Source organism: Palaemon carinicauda, chromosome 1 (genome assembly GCF_036898095.1).
Source record: "Palaemon carinicauda isolate YSFRI2023 chromosome 1, ASM3689809v2, whole genome shotgun sequence".
In the NCBI taxonomy this organism is placed as follows: domain Eukaryota; kingdom Metazoa; phylum Arthropoda; class Malacostraca; order Decapoda; family Palaemonidae; genus Palaemon; species Palaemon carinicauda.
This window is the reverse complement of record NC_090725.1, coordinates 140,884,183-140,899,920: the sequence shown is the minus strand read 5'-3', so window position 1 is coordinate 140,899,920 and position 15,738 is coordinate 140,884,183. Positions and strand designations below refer to the sequence as shown.

Below are 15,738 nucleotides of genomic sequence, written 5' to 3'. Positions count from 1 at the left end.
ACAGACAACTCCTTATCGGGTTGCTGAGGTTGCCGCACTGCGTCACAACAAGTCACTTCTGCTGGTTGTTGAACGTCTTCCCCGTGACACATTGACTCCGTAAACAAAAAATCCTCTAACAAGGACTAAGCTTGGACTGCATGTCTTGCAACACAGCTCAAGGTCTATGGGAGCAGGTGTGGTAACAGACGGGATTAGCGACTGAAGTGGAACCATTACCTTCCCTGGAAGCATGTTATGCTTAAATAAAAGTCCATAGGAGGCTACGCAGCTAAAGGCTCCCTCCAAATGACAGAGTCCTCAAGGGAATATCAGAAGGAGGGAGAAAAGCACTTTCTCATCTACAGGGACCATATCCGAGAAAAGCTAAGTTCTCTCAGTGAGGGTTTCACTGGTGCAAAAGCAGCAGACTAGAAGGCAACGTTATGAAACTGCTTGACAGTCTAGTGAGTTGGCAACAACCAAAGATGTGTGACTGAGAAGCATGCGGTAAGGTATGCAGAGCATGTTGTATGCAGAGTATGCTGTATGCAGAGCATGCTGTATGTAGAGCATGTTGTATGCAGAGCATGCTGAATGCAGAGCATGCTGTATGCAGAGCATGTTGTATGCAGAGCATGCTGAAAGCAGAGCATGCTGTATGCAGAGCATGTTGTATGCAGAGCATGCTGTATGCAGAGCATGCTGTATGTAGAGCATGTTGTATGCAGAGCATGCTGAATGCAGAGCATGCTGTATGCAGAGCATACTGTATGCAGAGCATGTTGTATGCAGAGCATGCTGTATGCAGACCATGCTGTATGTAGAGCATGCTGTAAGGTAAGCAGAGCGTGTGCATGGCGTTTAACATTTCTCAGAAATTCCATGACCAGTGCTAGAGTGCTTTATGCATGCTTGCATGGGGTTTTAATATCAACATAATATTAACCTTACATTCATAACTCATGATTCATATTTTTGCCATATTTTGCGATATTGTTAAAAATATATTGCAAGGAATACAAATATATTTTTATAAGTAATACAAATAACCTCCATTATCATAATGTTTGAAAATGGAGGTAAGGTATGCTGAACAGCAGAGTCAGAACGAGCTGGAACAACAATAGTTGTGGTTTCCTCTTCAAGACTCTGTTGAGGGAACACCTGAGGCTCAGTCTGCAAAGGCTGATCAAAAGAAGTAGCAGAAGGTAGGCGCATGGGTGGAGGAGGCTGACTCCTGGCATGAGTGGCTGAACTCAAGGGTTGCGCTTGCTGAGTGGTTGGCGGATGCGCAGTAGCAAGTTCCTGAGGAACGAGTTGAGGTTCCTGCGGTGTGAGCTGAGAGCGAAAAGATAGTGGCTGCGCAGAACGCAGTAAAAGTCTCGCAAGTTGAGGCTCCTGAGGCGCAAGGCTAAGGTGTTGAGGTGCTTGCCTTGAGGAGGGTTGAGCTCGCTGCAGCGAGAGCTGAGGAGACTGACTCATGGATGGGAGAGGTTGTTGTACCTCAAGCGAGTGTTGCCTCACTGGTGGAACAGCAAGTGGAAGCGGAGGAAGAGAGGTATAAGCCTCCTGTTCCCATTGCTGAGGTTGCCTTAAGGAAGGCGGAGGGAGCTGCACACCACTGGGATCAGTAAACTCATAACGTGGCTCAACATCGTACGCCTGGCAGGCGGTACTGCGGTCAGGCGGAGCGAGCGCAGGCGGAGCGAGCGCAGGCGGAGGGAGCGCAGGCGGAGGGAGCGCAGGCGGAGCGAGCGCAGGCGGAGCGAGCGCAGGCGGAGGCGCAACCTTCTCAGCCCGACACTCACGCATCAAGACCGAAAGTTGTGACTGCATGGACTGCAGTAGAGTCAACTTGGGGTCGGCAGACACTAAGGTCTGCTGAGGTAAAGCCTTAACAGCAGAGATCTGTTGCGGCAGAACCTTACTCCTCTTAGGCGGAGTGCATTCAACTGATGACTGCGGCGAGTCAGAGCTAGCCCAAAGACTGCATCCGGGTTGTTGAACTCTAACTTCGTACGTCTGGCATAGGTCTGGACTTTACGTTTAAGAGGTCTTGAGACCTGAGACCAGCGTTTTCTCCCCTAAATTTCTTCTGCAGACGAGCAAAATAAGGGCTCAATCGTCTGCGGGTGGGAGTGACGGTCTCTGTAAGACACGCCCGCAACCACCGAGGATACTTCTGTGCGTCGATCAAGGCCTGCCGAACCCTTTTGCCCTTCGACATTGCTTCTCCCCTGGGCTTGGGAGCTTGCAAGAGGTCCCGGACTGGGAGGACGACTGGCCGCACAGAAGTACCCTCACGCACAACACTGACACACTTTGTGCTAATCACTTATCACTTTGATTTTCTGTTTGCACTTATTTCACTGAACTCGAAACTTTAAGTGGTTTGTACCTGAAACACGCAATTCTATCCTTTCTCAAAAGTTAGTAATTGCGAAAACAGAATTACAATGTAACAGAAAAATCTAATGAAAGATAAATAATTCAGTGGCTGGAAAGAGACTAAACACTAGATCACTCTAGAAACGTTTACCTTCTTCCCCTAAAGAGACTAGGGAGAAGAGCAAAAACGATAACAACGTTACTCGCTTGAATGAAACGTTTATCCTCCTCTTTCTCCCTCTGTCTCTATCTCTCTCTCTCTCTCTCTCTCTTGACTTAGAACCTGAGAGAAGAGCCCAATCATATATAACGTTAAAACATATTATTGTTAAAGGAAAAAACTGAAAAGTTCCTTTATTAGAATTAAAACCATTAAGTTAAGAAAGAATGAACAAAACGCTAGACACGGTTACTCTTACTGCAACGTGACACCGTGAAGATTCTTTCTCTATCGTAACGATAGAGCGCAAGTTGAACGTTCTGAACGTCAACAACTGCAGAGACAAAACAAAACGTTAGTTCAACTTTGAAAACAGTACGAGACTATCAAAGAAATTCTTTCAAAGACATTAAAATAGCATAATATGTTAACAGGTAAAACCGAAATGACGGGCTCAATTTAATTAACTTCGGTACCAAGAAAAGACCGCCTACTATTAGGAAGGTCGAATATAAACAAATATAAAAATTAATTATAATAAGTTTATAATAAAAGGAAGTTAATCGAAGAGGCCTATAAGAGGCGGAGAGATATAAAATAAATCTATAACTTTTGTGAGCAAAATTAAGAAAGAGAGTCTATACTCTCTTAGACACCAACACTTCCGTCTAAGGGAAGGGTCGGCCATTTAAAAGTGAAAGAGAGTTCATACTCTCTTCGTCACCATAATCAAATTAATTCCAAAAGCTAACTAAGCTAATATAGAAGTTTCCAGTATAGCGAATAGCTGCAAATTTTAGAGAAATACTTCACCAAACCGTGAACAATACTCCAAAATCATAAGCGTATCCAAGAACGTCTTGCCGGAAGCACGACAGAGGAAAAAGTGAGGTGGCGTCAACAACAAGTACTGTAGTACCTGGCCACAGGTGGCGCTTGTGAGTACACCCCCTTCTAGTATAGTGATAGCTGGTGTATCCCTCCCGTAGAATTCTGTCGGGCAACGGAGTTGACAGCTACATGATTATCGGGTAAGTTTAATATTGAAAAAAAAAATCTTTTCTTAGCAAAATTATTTCTATGAACCCACCCCAATGTTCATATTGTTTCTCTCTGGAAGCTAAGAATTTATTTTCTTCTCTTTTGATAGGTTTATGCCTCATGTAAAGTAATGAGACAATTTGGTTGTTAATTGCAAGAAGTAAATCTGGGTAACAGTCTTTGACTTATTAGTCTCTGTGTTGCACCAGTCCGAGTAACTAACCCCTCCTTCAGTTTGCTTAAATTCTTGTGCTTTCTTTATCCCATCTTCTACTTCATGGGTTAGAAAATTAAAAGATAAGGATAAAAGTATTGATAGTAACGTTATAATCATTGCATAAACGCATACAACGACAATAACAGCCAAACAAAAACAGTTGTTTTGTTGTGAATAATTGAATCAGATAGCAGTTGTTTTGCTTTCATATTGATTGTACAATAGGTAAACAAAGTAGCATAAACCTGACATTTTTACATTATACACTTATTCACAATGGAGAAAAGATCAAGAAAATATACTGCCAAATATAAACTAACAAGCTGTAAATGATGGCAAATAAACGAGCAATATTCATAGCCACTATTCTGTTTAGAATCATGGAAATAAAGCGGAGTCCAAAACTGAAGGAAACAAAAGGGAACTTTAGTTGGAACCAATGAATTTGCAAATCATGTAATTAAATGCAAATGCCAAATTTCGAAGATAAAGTTACAAAGTGTCTGAAAACACAATATAGTTTTGTTATAACGCGATATAAATAATTTCATAAGCATTATAATCAAGCACCACAAAGCTAAAAAAAAATATAAATTATTGAGCATGGGTAACATGAATGAAACTCTGGTTAACTTCTATATGTGATTCAACTCAACAGAAAATAGAATATGAAAAGTATTTTAAATAAAACTATTGAAATTAGTTTGCTAATTGAAACTAGATTCATCAAGTAATAATTGTTTCTTTCATGAAATATGAAATATCCATCAGTAGAATGCCGTAAGGGGCCCGGCCGATATCCCAATATATAGGGGTATAGGAAGAAAAACACAAAATCCTGAAAAAATTCACTGAACCTTTTATGGCAATGGAGAATGCATATACGAAATATTTTGTCAAAATTCCTCTTACTTTCATAGTTACAGGGTAATTAGTAAAAGTAACTCAATAAACCAAAAACATTGTTCCCTACAAGAAAATGCAGTATTTCTTATCGTAAATTTTGATAATTATTACAGCTTAATATAAAATAAATTGTGAGCAATGGCATCTATACAGATTTCATGAGTCACAAGACCATGTTTTACACGGTAATTACTCCCTTCGGCCTTCAGTCCTAGCACAAACCTCATAGAGAGTACACGTTTGAGTTTGATCTCTGACATTCACTTGTTTTTACGTCGTTTTTTTTCTGTTTCGGCAAGAATTTCATCATGCCAAAGAGGAAAAGACAATTTCAATATCTCGCTAACATAAGGAAGAAGAAAATTTACTCTAATAAGAGTTCAGAAGTAGATAATATCGGCGAAATTAATGGAGCTAGTGAAGGAGAGAGATGATAAAGGAATGACCGTATTGCCTAAAGAAGCAAGATATTAGGCAAAGGGATCTTCATTTATGATTAAATTATAATAAAGAACTTTGTTTTGTTTTATTAATATCCAAAAATGAAAAAAAAATACATAATAATCATGATTTATTTTCTTTGTAAAATTACAAAGAAAAACTTTGAACGCCCGTATCTCAAAAACTATACTTATTAACCTTCAAATTATATCTTCTCCCTTAATTTTAAAGATATAGCAATTAAATTAGGTATATAATTTAGAAAGACATTATAAAGCAATCAAATGTTGCCCTTATTTTCAGGTTTTTATATCATTTTATTTTTCTTAATTTTTTCCTTGCTAAAATTAGGGTCTATTTTTTTACCATAATGAAATAATTCATATCTAGCAAAAAAATTACTTTTAGAAAAAACTCTTCATTTGATTGGAGGTCTACATCAGGTCTATATAGGGTAGTAATCCCAGGTCTTAATATTAATTATCACAGGAGGAGATAGGATTTGAAAAACACTCATTTTCAGGATAAATAGCCCTGGCGTCGCAAAACCGGTCGGAGGCAAAAATCCTATGCAGTTTGGAGATGTCCTAAGTCACCTTATTAAGTGGTATAAATGTCAAAGTCCTGTTCTTAAGAAAACGGCATTAGCCGGAGAGCCCACTTAATCAGCTGATTTGGGAAGCTTAGGGGAGTGTTGAACGACTTAAAAAATGTATATACTGTAATGAAAAAGATTATAATTTGCTATAGTTTTACTTATAAATACGATACTAAAACATGAATATTACATGCATTGTTATTGGATACAGTCAGGTATAACAACAGTCTAACTTAAATCTAGTTTATTTCAAATATAACTGTACTTTTTAACACAGCAAAAGGATATACAGTTTGAATGACGACGTAGACTAGTCCAAGAGCGCATCTGTGAATTTCATATCTCGTGTATGATGCGAACCCTTACATATAGCTTTAAAATTAGGCTTCAAAACTCACATTACGCGAGTATACACGGTACATGTTCTTTTACATAACTTTTTTACAGTAATTTTTTACATCACAATGTGATTGTGCACAAAAATGACAGAAGGGGAAGATGCGCATGCAAGGAGAGATGACGTGTGGAGAGGGAAATACTGCAAATCATGCCGGGTGTAAAGACGAGCGGTCAATTTTAAATCGTCAGACCGCGATGGTACTTGTAACGAAACCGTGAATAAGTGATTTTTCATTTAATTGGTTATATGATTGTCTGTATCGCGATTGACCAAATCCGGGAGGATAGAACCCGCGAAAAATGAGGGCTGACTGTATAGCTATGATAACAGATCAATATCAATTTGCTAGTTACAGGGAATCTGTCACCACGTTTCGTCAATTTTGCATTGAATGGTGGTAGTGTATTTGAGCCTGCACTACAGGCCAAAAAGTTGGCAGATACCGCTTACTGAATATAGCAATATGCCTCATGTCTGAAACATTGGGCAATACTTCATAGTCCAGCTGTACAAGGTATGTAACAAGTGGTTCATGCCTAATGTGATCTGAAGACTGTACTTCATACGAAAAAAAAAATCAATTAAAATCTTTTTAATTAAAACCAATCAACGTGAGTACAGGAAGACATCAATCTTTGCAGATTTTGTCTAAGCAGTTTCAATAATAAAAAATCCACATACGTATTTAGATAAAAAAAAATATTTAAAATAACTGTTTCAACTCATTACAGACCATTTTATTATCATCATCATTATTACTAGCAAAGCTACAACCTTAATAGGAAAAGAAGGATGGTTTCTACAACCTTAATAGGAAAAGCAGGATGCTTTCTATAAGTCCAAGGTCTCCAACAGGCAAAAAGAACCTAGTTATTAAAGGAAATAAGAAAATAAATTACAAAAGAAGTAAAGAACAATTACAATAAAATACTTTCAAAACAGTAAGAACATTAACACAGATCTTTCATATACAAATTCAAGAGAGAGACTTTTGTCATCATCTCGGTTAGAATTTCTGTATGTTTAGATTTCCAAATATTATATCTATATTATACTCCTGTGAGACATCGAAGAGGTGGATCTGGGGGGGAGAGTGACTGCTCCCAGCACTCTAGGTTTGGGGTGTCTGAATGTGCATGGATGTAGTATGATAAGAGAGTAAAAGATGTGAGATTGGAAGTATGTTTAGGAGTAGAAGGATGGATATATTGACTTTGTGTGAGACATAGATAAAAGGGAAGGGTGAAGTGATGTTTGGTGAAGTGACTGGTAAAGTGTCTGGGATTGAAAGGGGAAGAGCAAAAGAGGGTATGGCTTTATTGCTGAGTGAATGGATGACAGGTAAAGTAGTGGAATAGAAGGAGATATCATCTAGGTTAATGTGGGTGAGGGTTAGGTTGGGTAGGGAATGTTGGGCTTTTGTTAGTGCATATGGGCCAGGTTGTGAGAAAAGTGAAGAGCAAAATGAGTTCTGGAATGAATTAACTAGGTGTATAGAAGGACTGAGTAGAAGGAATTATGTAGTTGTCAAGGGCGAGTTAAATGTTAGAGTGGACGCTGGAGAGGTAGAAGGTGCCATTGGTAAGTATGGCGTACCAGGTGAAAATGAGAGTGGTGAGAGACTGGTAGATGTGTGTTAAGCAAGAGATGGTGATAATTTCTATCTTTTTCAAAAAGAAAGATAAAAACAAGTATACATGGGTAAGAGTGGCAAATAGAAGAGTGGTAGAAAGGGCTTTAATGGATTATGTGTTGATAACTAGAAGAATGTTTGGAAGAGACAGATATTGAATGTGTTTAAGATAAAGTGTCTGAGGAGTATGGCTGGGGCATCTCGAGTAGATAGGGTTAGGAACGAAGTAGTGAGGGTGAGAACGGGTGTAAGAAATGATTTCGCAGCTAGAGTGGATATGAATGTGTTGAGGTGATTTGGCCATGTTGAGAGAAAGGAAAATTGCTGTCTGCTAAAGATGATGAATGCAAGAGTTGATGGGAGAAGTACAAGAGGAAGGCCAAGGTTTGGGTAGATGGATGGAGGGAAGAAAGCTCTGGGTGATAGGAGGATAGATGTGAGAGAGGCAAGAGAGCGTGCTAGAAATAGGAATGAATAACGAGCTATTGTGACGCAGTTCCATTAGGCCCTGCTGCTTCCCCCGGTCGCCTTGGATGACCGCGGAGGTAGCAGCAGAAGGGGATTCAGCGTTAGGAAGCTTCATCTAGGGTGGATAACAGGGGAGGGTGGGCTGTGGCACCCTAGCAGTACCAGCCAAACTCGGTTAAGTCCCTCGTCACGCTGGGAGGAGCGTAGAGAGGAAAGGTCCCCTTTCTTTCATTTGTTTGATGTTGGCTACCCGTCCCAATTGGGGGAAGTGCCTTGATATATTGATAAATAGATTGATGAAACCCTTAAAAAAATGAATATATGAATACTTTTACACATAGACAATTATAATTACCTTCTAATGTTTTCAAGAAAGTCTTTGATATCTGACATAGAAGCCTGCTTGATGTCTTCACGAACCCGAGGAATATTGTCCCGCATTTGTTGAGCAAACCTGTAACTAGCAACTCGAGGAAGATATGTGTGTTCTAACTGTTCCAAGGTTTTTAGCGCTGGATAATACCTGGAAAATACGATAGAATTAGCTTAGATATAAGTATATAAGTTATACAGTGGTATACATCTTAACAAAATTAACTTAAAAATTAAAAAAAATTAAAAATATATATTTCCTTTTCAAAACCATTTCTTTTACTAGAAAAATATATCGATGGACTTAAAATAAAAAAAAAAAAAAAAAAAAAAAAATATTCTATTCTAATATTTACCTAATATTCATTGTTATTCAAGGTGAAAAGTTTGACCATAAAAAATTTCTCCTGGACCAGATGCTGTGGAGAAGAAACCCCTTAACTTTACAACTATGTATCCAAGGTTTAGTCCCTCGTTAACAGCCTGACAAAGAACCTAAACTGCAATAATAAATGAGATCAGAGCTCTTGATTAAAGGTCTGGTAAAAAAAAAAATTGTCACTCTTGATCAGGAAACAACTTAAGAGTAACAACGTATCTCAAAGAAGTCCTTGCTTGAATATAAAAGTCACCCAAAAGAACCTATAGTAAACCAAAGAATATTCAGACCTATTCCCTAAGGAGAAAGTCTGAAAGGCACTAGAATCACCCTTAACCTGGAATTCTTAAAATTCCCAAAGAGAAGGCAGAACAGGTTAAATATTATTGACAGAAACACAAAGGGGTTAGGAAATACAGCCCTCCCGTCTTTCTAGAGCAGAACTCTTAGGCACACCCGATAAGTCAATAAAAACTGAAAAAGCAAGGAAACAAACTATCAATAATTATATAAAGGTATCAGTCCCAACTTACTTTACCCTCATGTAGCTGAATATTCAGTGCTGTATTTGTCATACATAACTTCATGCTTTTTGCTTTCAATGAAGGTGCATTCACAATTACAGAAATGTGAATGCACCTTAACTCAGAAGTAATACAGCACAGGATATAAGTTACGTAAAAAAATAGCTGGATTTACGAATTTTGGCTTTATAGCCCAAAACTAGGGCATGACAGGCAAGTGCGACTAGAGGGAAAACCCTGCTTTTACACCAAATTTAAAATAAAGGAAGTGCAGCTAGGGGCAAAGGAACCCCTAAGTAATGCCTACAGTGAATTGTGTGATGTGCACTGAAATTGTATTATGAGAATGATAAATATTCTGTTAAATAAATGTATATTCATGCCCTTGCATAAAACTGTAATGGCTTTTTGTCTTTTGGAGTTACAGTATATAATTGTGAATATACAGTACATCCATAAATATCCCTTCAAAGATGACCAGGTCCTTCCCCAAGGAAATCTCATTTGTGAATAGAAAACCAGTGAATGGCAAGGTCTGACTGTATTGTATAGAGCTAAACCTTCTTCCAGACTCGTAAGATTAATTTATAAAATGTAACGTTTGAAGGAAATTGAACACCTGAATAATGTATAAAGCTTGAAAAAGAGTAAACTTTAAAAAAATAATTTCAGAACATTTAGAGCCTTGATAAGGCTCACCGTCATGAACGTACATTGCTGTTGGGAAAGAAGGAACACTAGGATCAAACAATAATTGAGTAAAAGTATAGAGGCTTTGCAGTGAAAAGTAGTCACCAAGCAGTATGGTACAGCCTGGATGTATAAGGTCAAACTTGAGTCCAAAGATGGTGTAAAAGATGGCACTACTGTCACAGTTGTGGAGTGTGTTAAAAAGAAGTGTTAACCCTTTTGCCTTCCGTTAGGCTACAGAATTAGGGGTTAAATAAAGCAAAACGAAAACTATAAGTACAAAATTGAGATCACCAACACAAATTCAGTCAAAATGATAGCGAAAGTCAAAACAAAATGAACAAAGGACGCCAGCAGGTACATGATGGGAATGATGCAGACCAATAGGGGTGCAGGATCTTATGGCATTAACTAGCATCAGGGTAGGAAGATAACCAATGGGAGAAAACGACGATGGTGGCAATTTTGAAGTTTGTGCAACAGGCAAATTTTTACATTTTCGGTAACCAGGCGAAATTAATTTTGTATCCCGAGTATTTTTTCCGTAATATGAGGTACAATAATCTTTGTATGTAGTTTTGTAAAACTTAGTTTTTCGTATATGGAAACTTTCATATCTAGATGATTCACTGTTATTTAATCAGAATGGTCCTACCAGCATTAACTAATGTATCCTAAACTTGGAGCCTTACTAAAGCCTTAAAACATAAGCTAGTTACGACTCAAGAGCTATCTAAAGAATAAGGATGGAATTGAGTCTAAGACAGCAAATGAGCAACACAGATAGGGGGTAAACTAAAGTATAGGGGCAAACTAAGGTATAGGGGCAAACTAAAGTAGAGGATATTCAAACATGTGATAAAGAGATGGCCATTAAGATTAACAGAATCGGTCACTAGAGATGGCTAAAGAGGAAGGGGAACAAAGAGATGATAGATTAACGAGCTAAGAAAATATTTGTGTATAGACTGGCATAGATAGACCATAAACAGACGCGAGAGGAAAGACATGTTTGATGCCTTTCTCCTGTGGTTGACTAGTTGCAGCTAATTATGATGACAGAGTATGTATGTATATACATAATATGTCAAATACATACATATGCACATACACACATATTATCATTAATACAAGCCAAGCTATAACCCTAGTTGAAAAAGCAAGATGTTATAAGCCCAAGGGAAAAATAGCCTTGTGAGGAAAGAAAATAAGGAAATATATAAGCTACAAGAGAAGTAATAAATAATCAAAATTAAATATTTCAAGAACAGTAACAACATTAAATTAGATTTTTTATTTATAAACTATAAAAATTTCAAAACAAACATGAGGATGGGAAATAAGATAAAACAGCGTGCCCGAGTGTACCCTCAAGCAAGAGAACTCTAATCCAAGACAATAGAAAGCCATGGTACAGAGGTTATGGCACTACCCAAGACTAGATAACAATGGTTTGATTTTGTCGTGTCCTTCTCCTAAAAGTGCTGCCTACCATAGCTAAAGAATCTCTTCTACTCTTACAAAGAAGAAAGTAGCCACTGAATAATTACATTAGAGTAGTTAACCCCTTTGTGCAAAGAAAAATTTTTGGTATTCCCAGTGTTGCTAGGTATGTGAAGGCAAAGGAGTATGTGGAAAGAATAGGCCATACTATTCGGTGGATTTGTAGGCAAAGGAGTATGTGGAAAGAATAGACCATTCGGTGGATTTGTAAGCAAAGACAAAATGAGCCATAACCAGAGAGTGGGATCCAATGTAGTACAGGTACTCTCTGGTCCGTGAAAGGACCCAATAACTCTCAGGCAGTAGTACCTCAATGGGTGGCTGGTGCCCTGGCCAAACCTACTACATTTATATATGCATTTATATATATATATACCTGTATATATATATATATATATATATGCATTTATATATATATATATATATATACACATATATATACAGTATACATATACACATATATATACAGTATTATATATATATATACATATATATATATATATATATATATATATATATATATATATATACATATATATATACATATATATGTAATTATTTATATATTTATATATATATATATATATATATATAAATATATATATATATATATATATATATTTATATATTTATATATATATATTCATATGTATATATATAAATATTATATATAAAATATATATACATATATATATATATATATATACAGTATATATATATACTGTACAGCCAAATACATTTGATCCATTTAATATACCTAAACTAACTGTTAATACCTGTAAATTAAGTAGTTATTACAATATATGATAATAAATGGAAAATAATACAACACATCCAGTACAATACTGTACATATGCTAAATATACAGTTCCATACGTAATGTAATATTATAGTTACCCCTATTATAGACTACAGCAACATTTTCTGTTGTCTGAACCCATTTTCTTCAACTCTTTGTGATGGGTTACTATCTTATTAACGGCCTGGCTGGCAAATCTCTTTTCTTGAAATGAAACATTTTTCGTAATGTAAGTCATAAAAATATTTGCATCTCGTATCCGTACGTCATGGTGTTCATTACCAGCCATGTTTTGATGTATAACAATGCCATCGTAGCAAAGGGGTTAAAGGATTAGATTGTTTATCTGTGAAGTGGGTTTGAGGTGCTTAAGTGGACCAAGCCTTGTGATGACTTGTCTATTCCTTGATGGGGCAAATACCGCATTAGATCAAGGAAAAGTTTTATTTATTATGATCAAACTTTTTAACTTTTTGAAGGAATCACAATGAATGTTTGGTAAATCATTAAAAAAATATGCTAATGTTTATAAATACACACAAATCATATCTCATAACAGAATTATTGACTGCATATTGTAACTTCTAAAATGTATGCAAGTTTTATGGAATGTGACTTCAGAAAATGATACTCAACTCTTCTGACTTATCTTTCACACTTAAAATTCTCCATATAATAATCACACAGAAAAAAATTTTCAAGTATTCTAACAACTGTATTAAAATGACAATTATTACTAACCTCTTCTCCAGCATCTGTTTTTGTAACTTTGAATATGTTGTTAATACAGGCAAACATAATGTAAGAGCATCTATTGCAGCACATATATTAGACTGCACTTTCCTCGTTTTTATCAACTCCTCACTTTTCAATAACAGGTGTTTTGCCGACTCTTGGCCTTCCTCGTCTATTCTCACAACTTCTGTCTGTTAAAAACAAAATAGTATTGTATGTAAATACAGCCAAAAATTTACCTTACTATATCCCAGGATTCCTTTAGTTCCAAAATCTTAAAAATAATGATACTCTCTGACTGAAGTATAATTTTGTACTGAATTTACAGTATACTGTATAACAATAACCAAGGCAGTCCAAACTCATTAAAGTATAGCTGCAAAATTAAAATAATTTTTCTTAAATAAAAAAGTTATATTTATATGAATCTCCCCTGATATTCATATGGTTCCCTTCTTGAAGCTTAGATTATAGACATCTTCCACACAAAAATAATCCCTATTCTTTTTCTTTAAATACAGTATAGACTTTACACCTCTACCCCAGTATTGAGAAAATCTAGTGACTAACAGCTAAAACCATGGTGTGGACAGGTAGCACCTATTTTTGTCTTTCAGTCTTCTTATCCTGTTGGTACAATATTGATAGACGATAGTCGTTACGGGGCATTGTGAAACCATTAATAGTGTTATTATAGTATTGGAATTTTCATTATAAAATTAATATTACAGTGAACCCTCGCTACTTCGCGGTTCGACCATCGCGGATTCACCACTTCGCGGATTTTTTTCATAACCCATATATATATGTAATGATTAGAATAGTAATATTACATGTTTAAAACAAATGACGTAATATGTCATGTTGGTTGGAAGAGCTGGCCGTGAGATTTGCTATGGTCAACTCAAATTGTAAACAGGATGTAAGATGCTAAGTTGTCATTCTTTCTTAGTGTCAACACATTGTCTCTTCGTGTGAAAGTTTGTGACGTCACCGGATGCAGGTGTCTTCCGATTCCGTCACTTAGCCAAATTAAAGCAAGTGTACGATATTTGGGATATCAGTAATTTGTTCAGTTCATATCAAAACTTCACCAGAATTGGTCATGTGGACCAACACAGCTTCCTCCAGTGATGGAGATGTTTAACTCAGTTGTTATTCACAATAAAACTTAAAAACTACTAAAATGTGTTCAGTAAACCATTCAAATACATTTGAAAACAACTCATACTCAAATGTGTGCTTAAGACAGTAGCACACCAATAAATGGTGGCAGCGATTAAACTCAAAGACAGCGGTTAAACTCTAAGAATTAGAGAAATATCTTCAAGACTTCAACATAAAAGCTGTGAAACCAGAGAATGATCTTCAAGACTTCAAAATAAAACTATCTACAAGAATCTACAATTTTGACTAAGTCCAACGAAAATGCTAACACCAACATATGTTAGTATACAAATAGAATCTTCAATCAACATCCTAGGAAACCCAAGGACTGGCATTCAACTATTGCAAAACATATCCAGGAAGACCTACATTCTACAAGAAACTAGAACGAGACATCGCTAACAAAACATCAAGAGAGAGAGAGAGAGAGAGACGACTCGACTTCATATATAAGCTAAGTACAGAGATTTTGTATTCATTTCAGTTTGTGCAGTGAAGTGTAGTTATCACAAGTCGTTAGTCAATTATTACTGGGGTGAGTGAATTCCTAAACTTTGTTATAAGAAACTCCGAATTCTCATTTAGAATTTTTCTTTCTTTGTGCTAATTCCTTTTTCTTTCATAAACTCTTGGGGGGAAATGTATTGGGATTAGTAACATTGTTGGGGGAATTTTATTATACATATGCGTTTACGCAGTGGGCGTCTGTACTCATATAGATATTTTGATAGGATTGAAAGGGGTCAAAGAGATAGAAAAAAAAAGAATACAGCAGTCATGGCTCCTCCTGTCAGCCCTACCCCTGGACCTAGTGGTGTAGGCCAGGCTAATCCTCCTCCAATTGTGACGCTTGTAAATGCCAGGTCAGCAATCCTTCCTTTTCAAGGCCGTGTCAACGGGTTCTTGCCACAAAATGTGGAGTCATGGATTTCATCCGTTGATGCCCATTTAAATGCCAAACAAATCGTAGATCCTTTTGTACAATTACAAGAAGCTAAAAGTTTTATAGATTTTTCTAAGGGGGATGCGAGTGCGTATTTAAGAGGTGTTTCATTTCAGGAAGCAGTTACTTGGGATGATTTCAAAGTTAGGTTACGCGCGATCTATGGGGGTGAGGAAGCTTTGGATGTAGTGTTAACGTTACGAAATACACTTAATCAAGCCACTATGAATCGGCTTAATGTTGTTGAGAGAGCAGCTCTCATAGCTGATAGGCTTAACGAATATCAGGACATTTTAGGTAATTCCACTTGGGTTACTAACGATAATATCTCCGTGAAAGATTTTTTACGATTAATGTATTTAACTTGCATGACACTTATGTTGCCTGAAGCT

The 15,738-nt window shown here is 36.7% G+C and overlaps 1 protein-coding gene across 5 annotated transcripts in view; it reads right to left on the bottom strand.

Annotated features, from left to right (window-relative positions):
- Nucleotides 1–15,738, bottom strand: part of Sec15 (exocyst complex component Sec15) — a 205,926-nt gene that overhangs the window by 108,082 nt on the left and 82,106 nt on the right. For all 5 annotated transcript variants that reach the window (XM_068385390.1, XM_068385397.1, XM_068385403.1 and 2 more), the window contains exons 3-4: nucleotides 13,243–13,427; nucleotides 8,590–8,757 (exon numbers count right to left, since the gene is read on the bottom strand). In XM_068385390.1, the coding sequence (XP_068241491.1) occupies nucleotides 8,590–8,757; nucleotides 13,243–13,427 (353 nt within the window). The remainder of the gene's footprint in view (nucleotides 1–8,589; nucleotides 8,758–13,242; nucleotides 13,428–15,738) is intronic.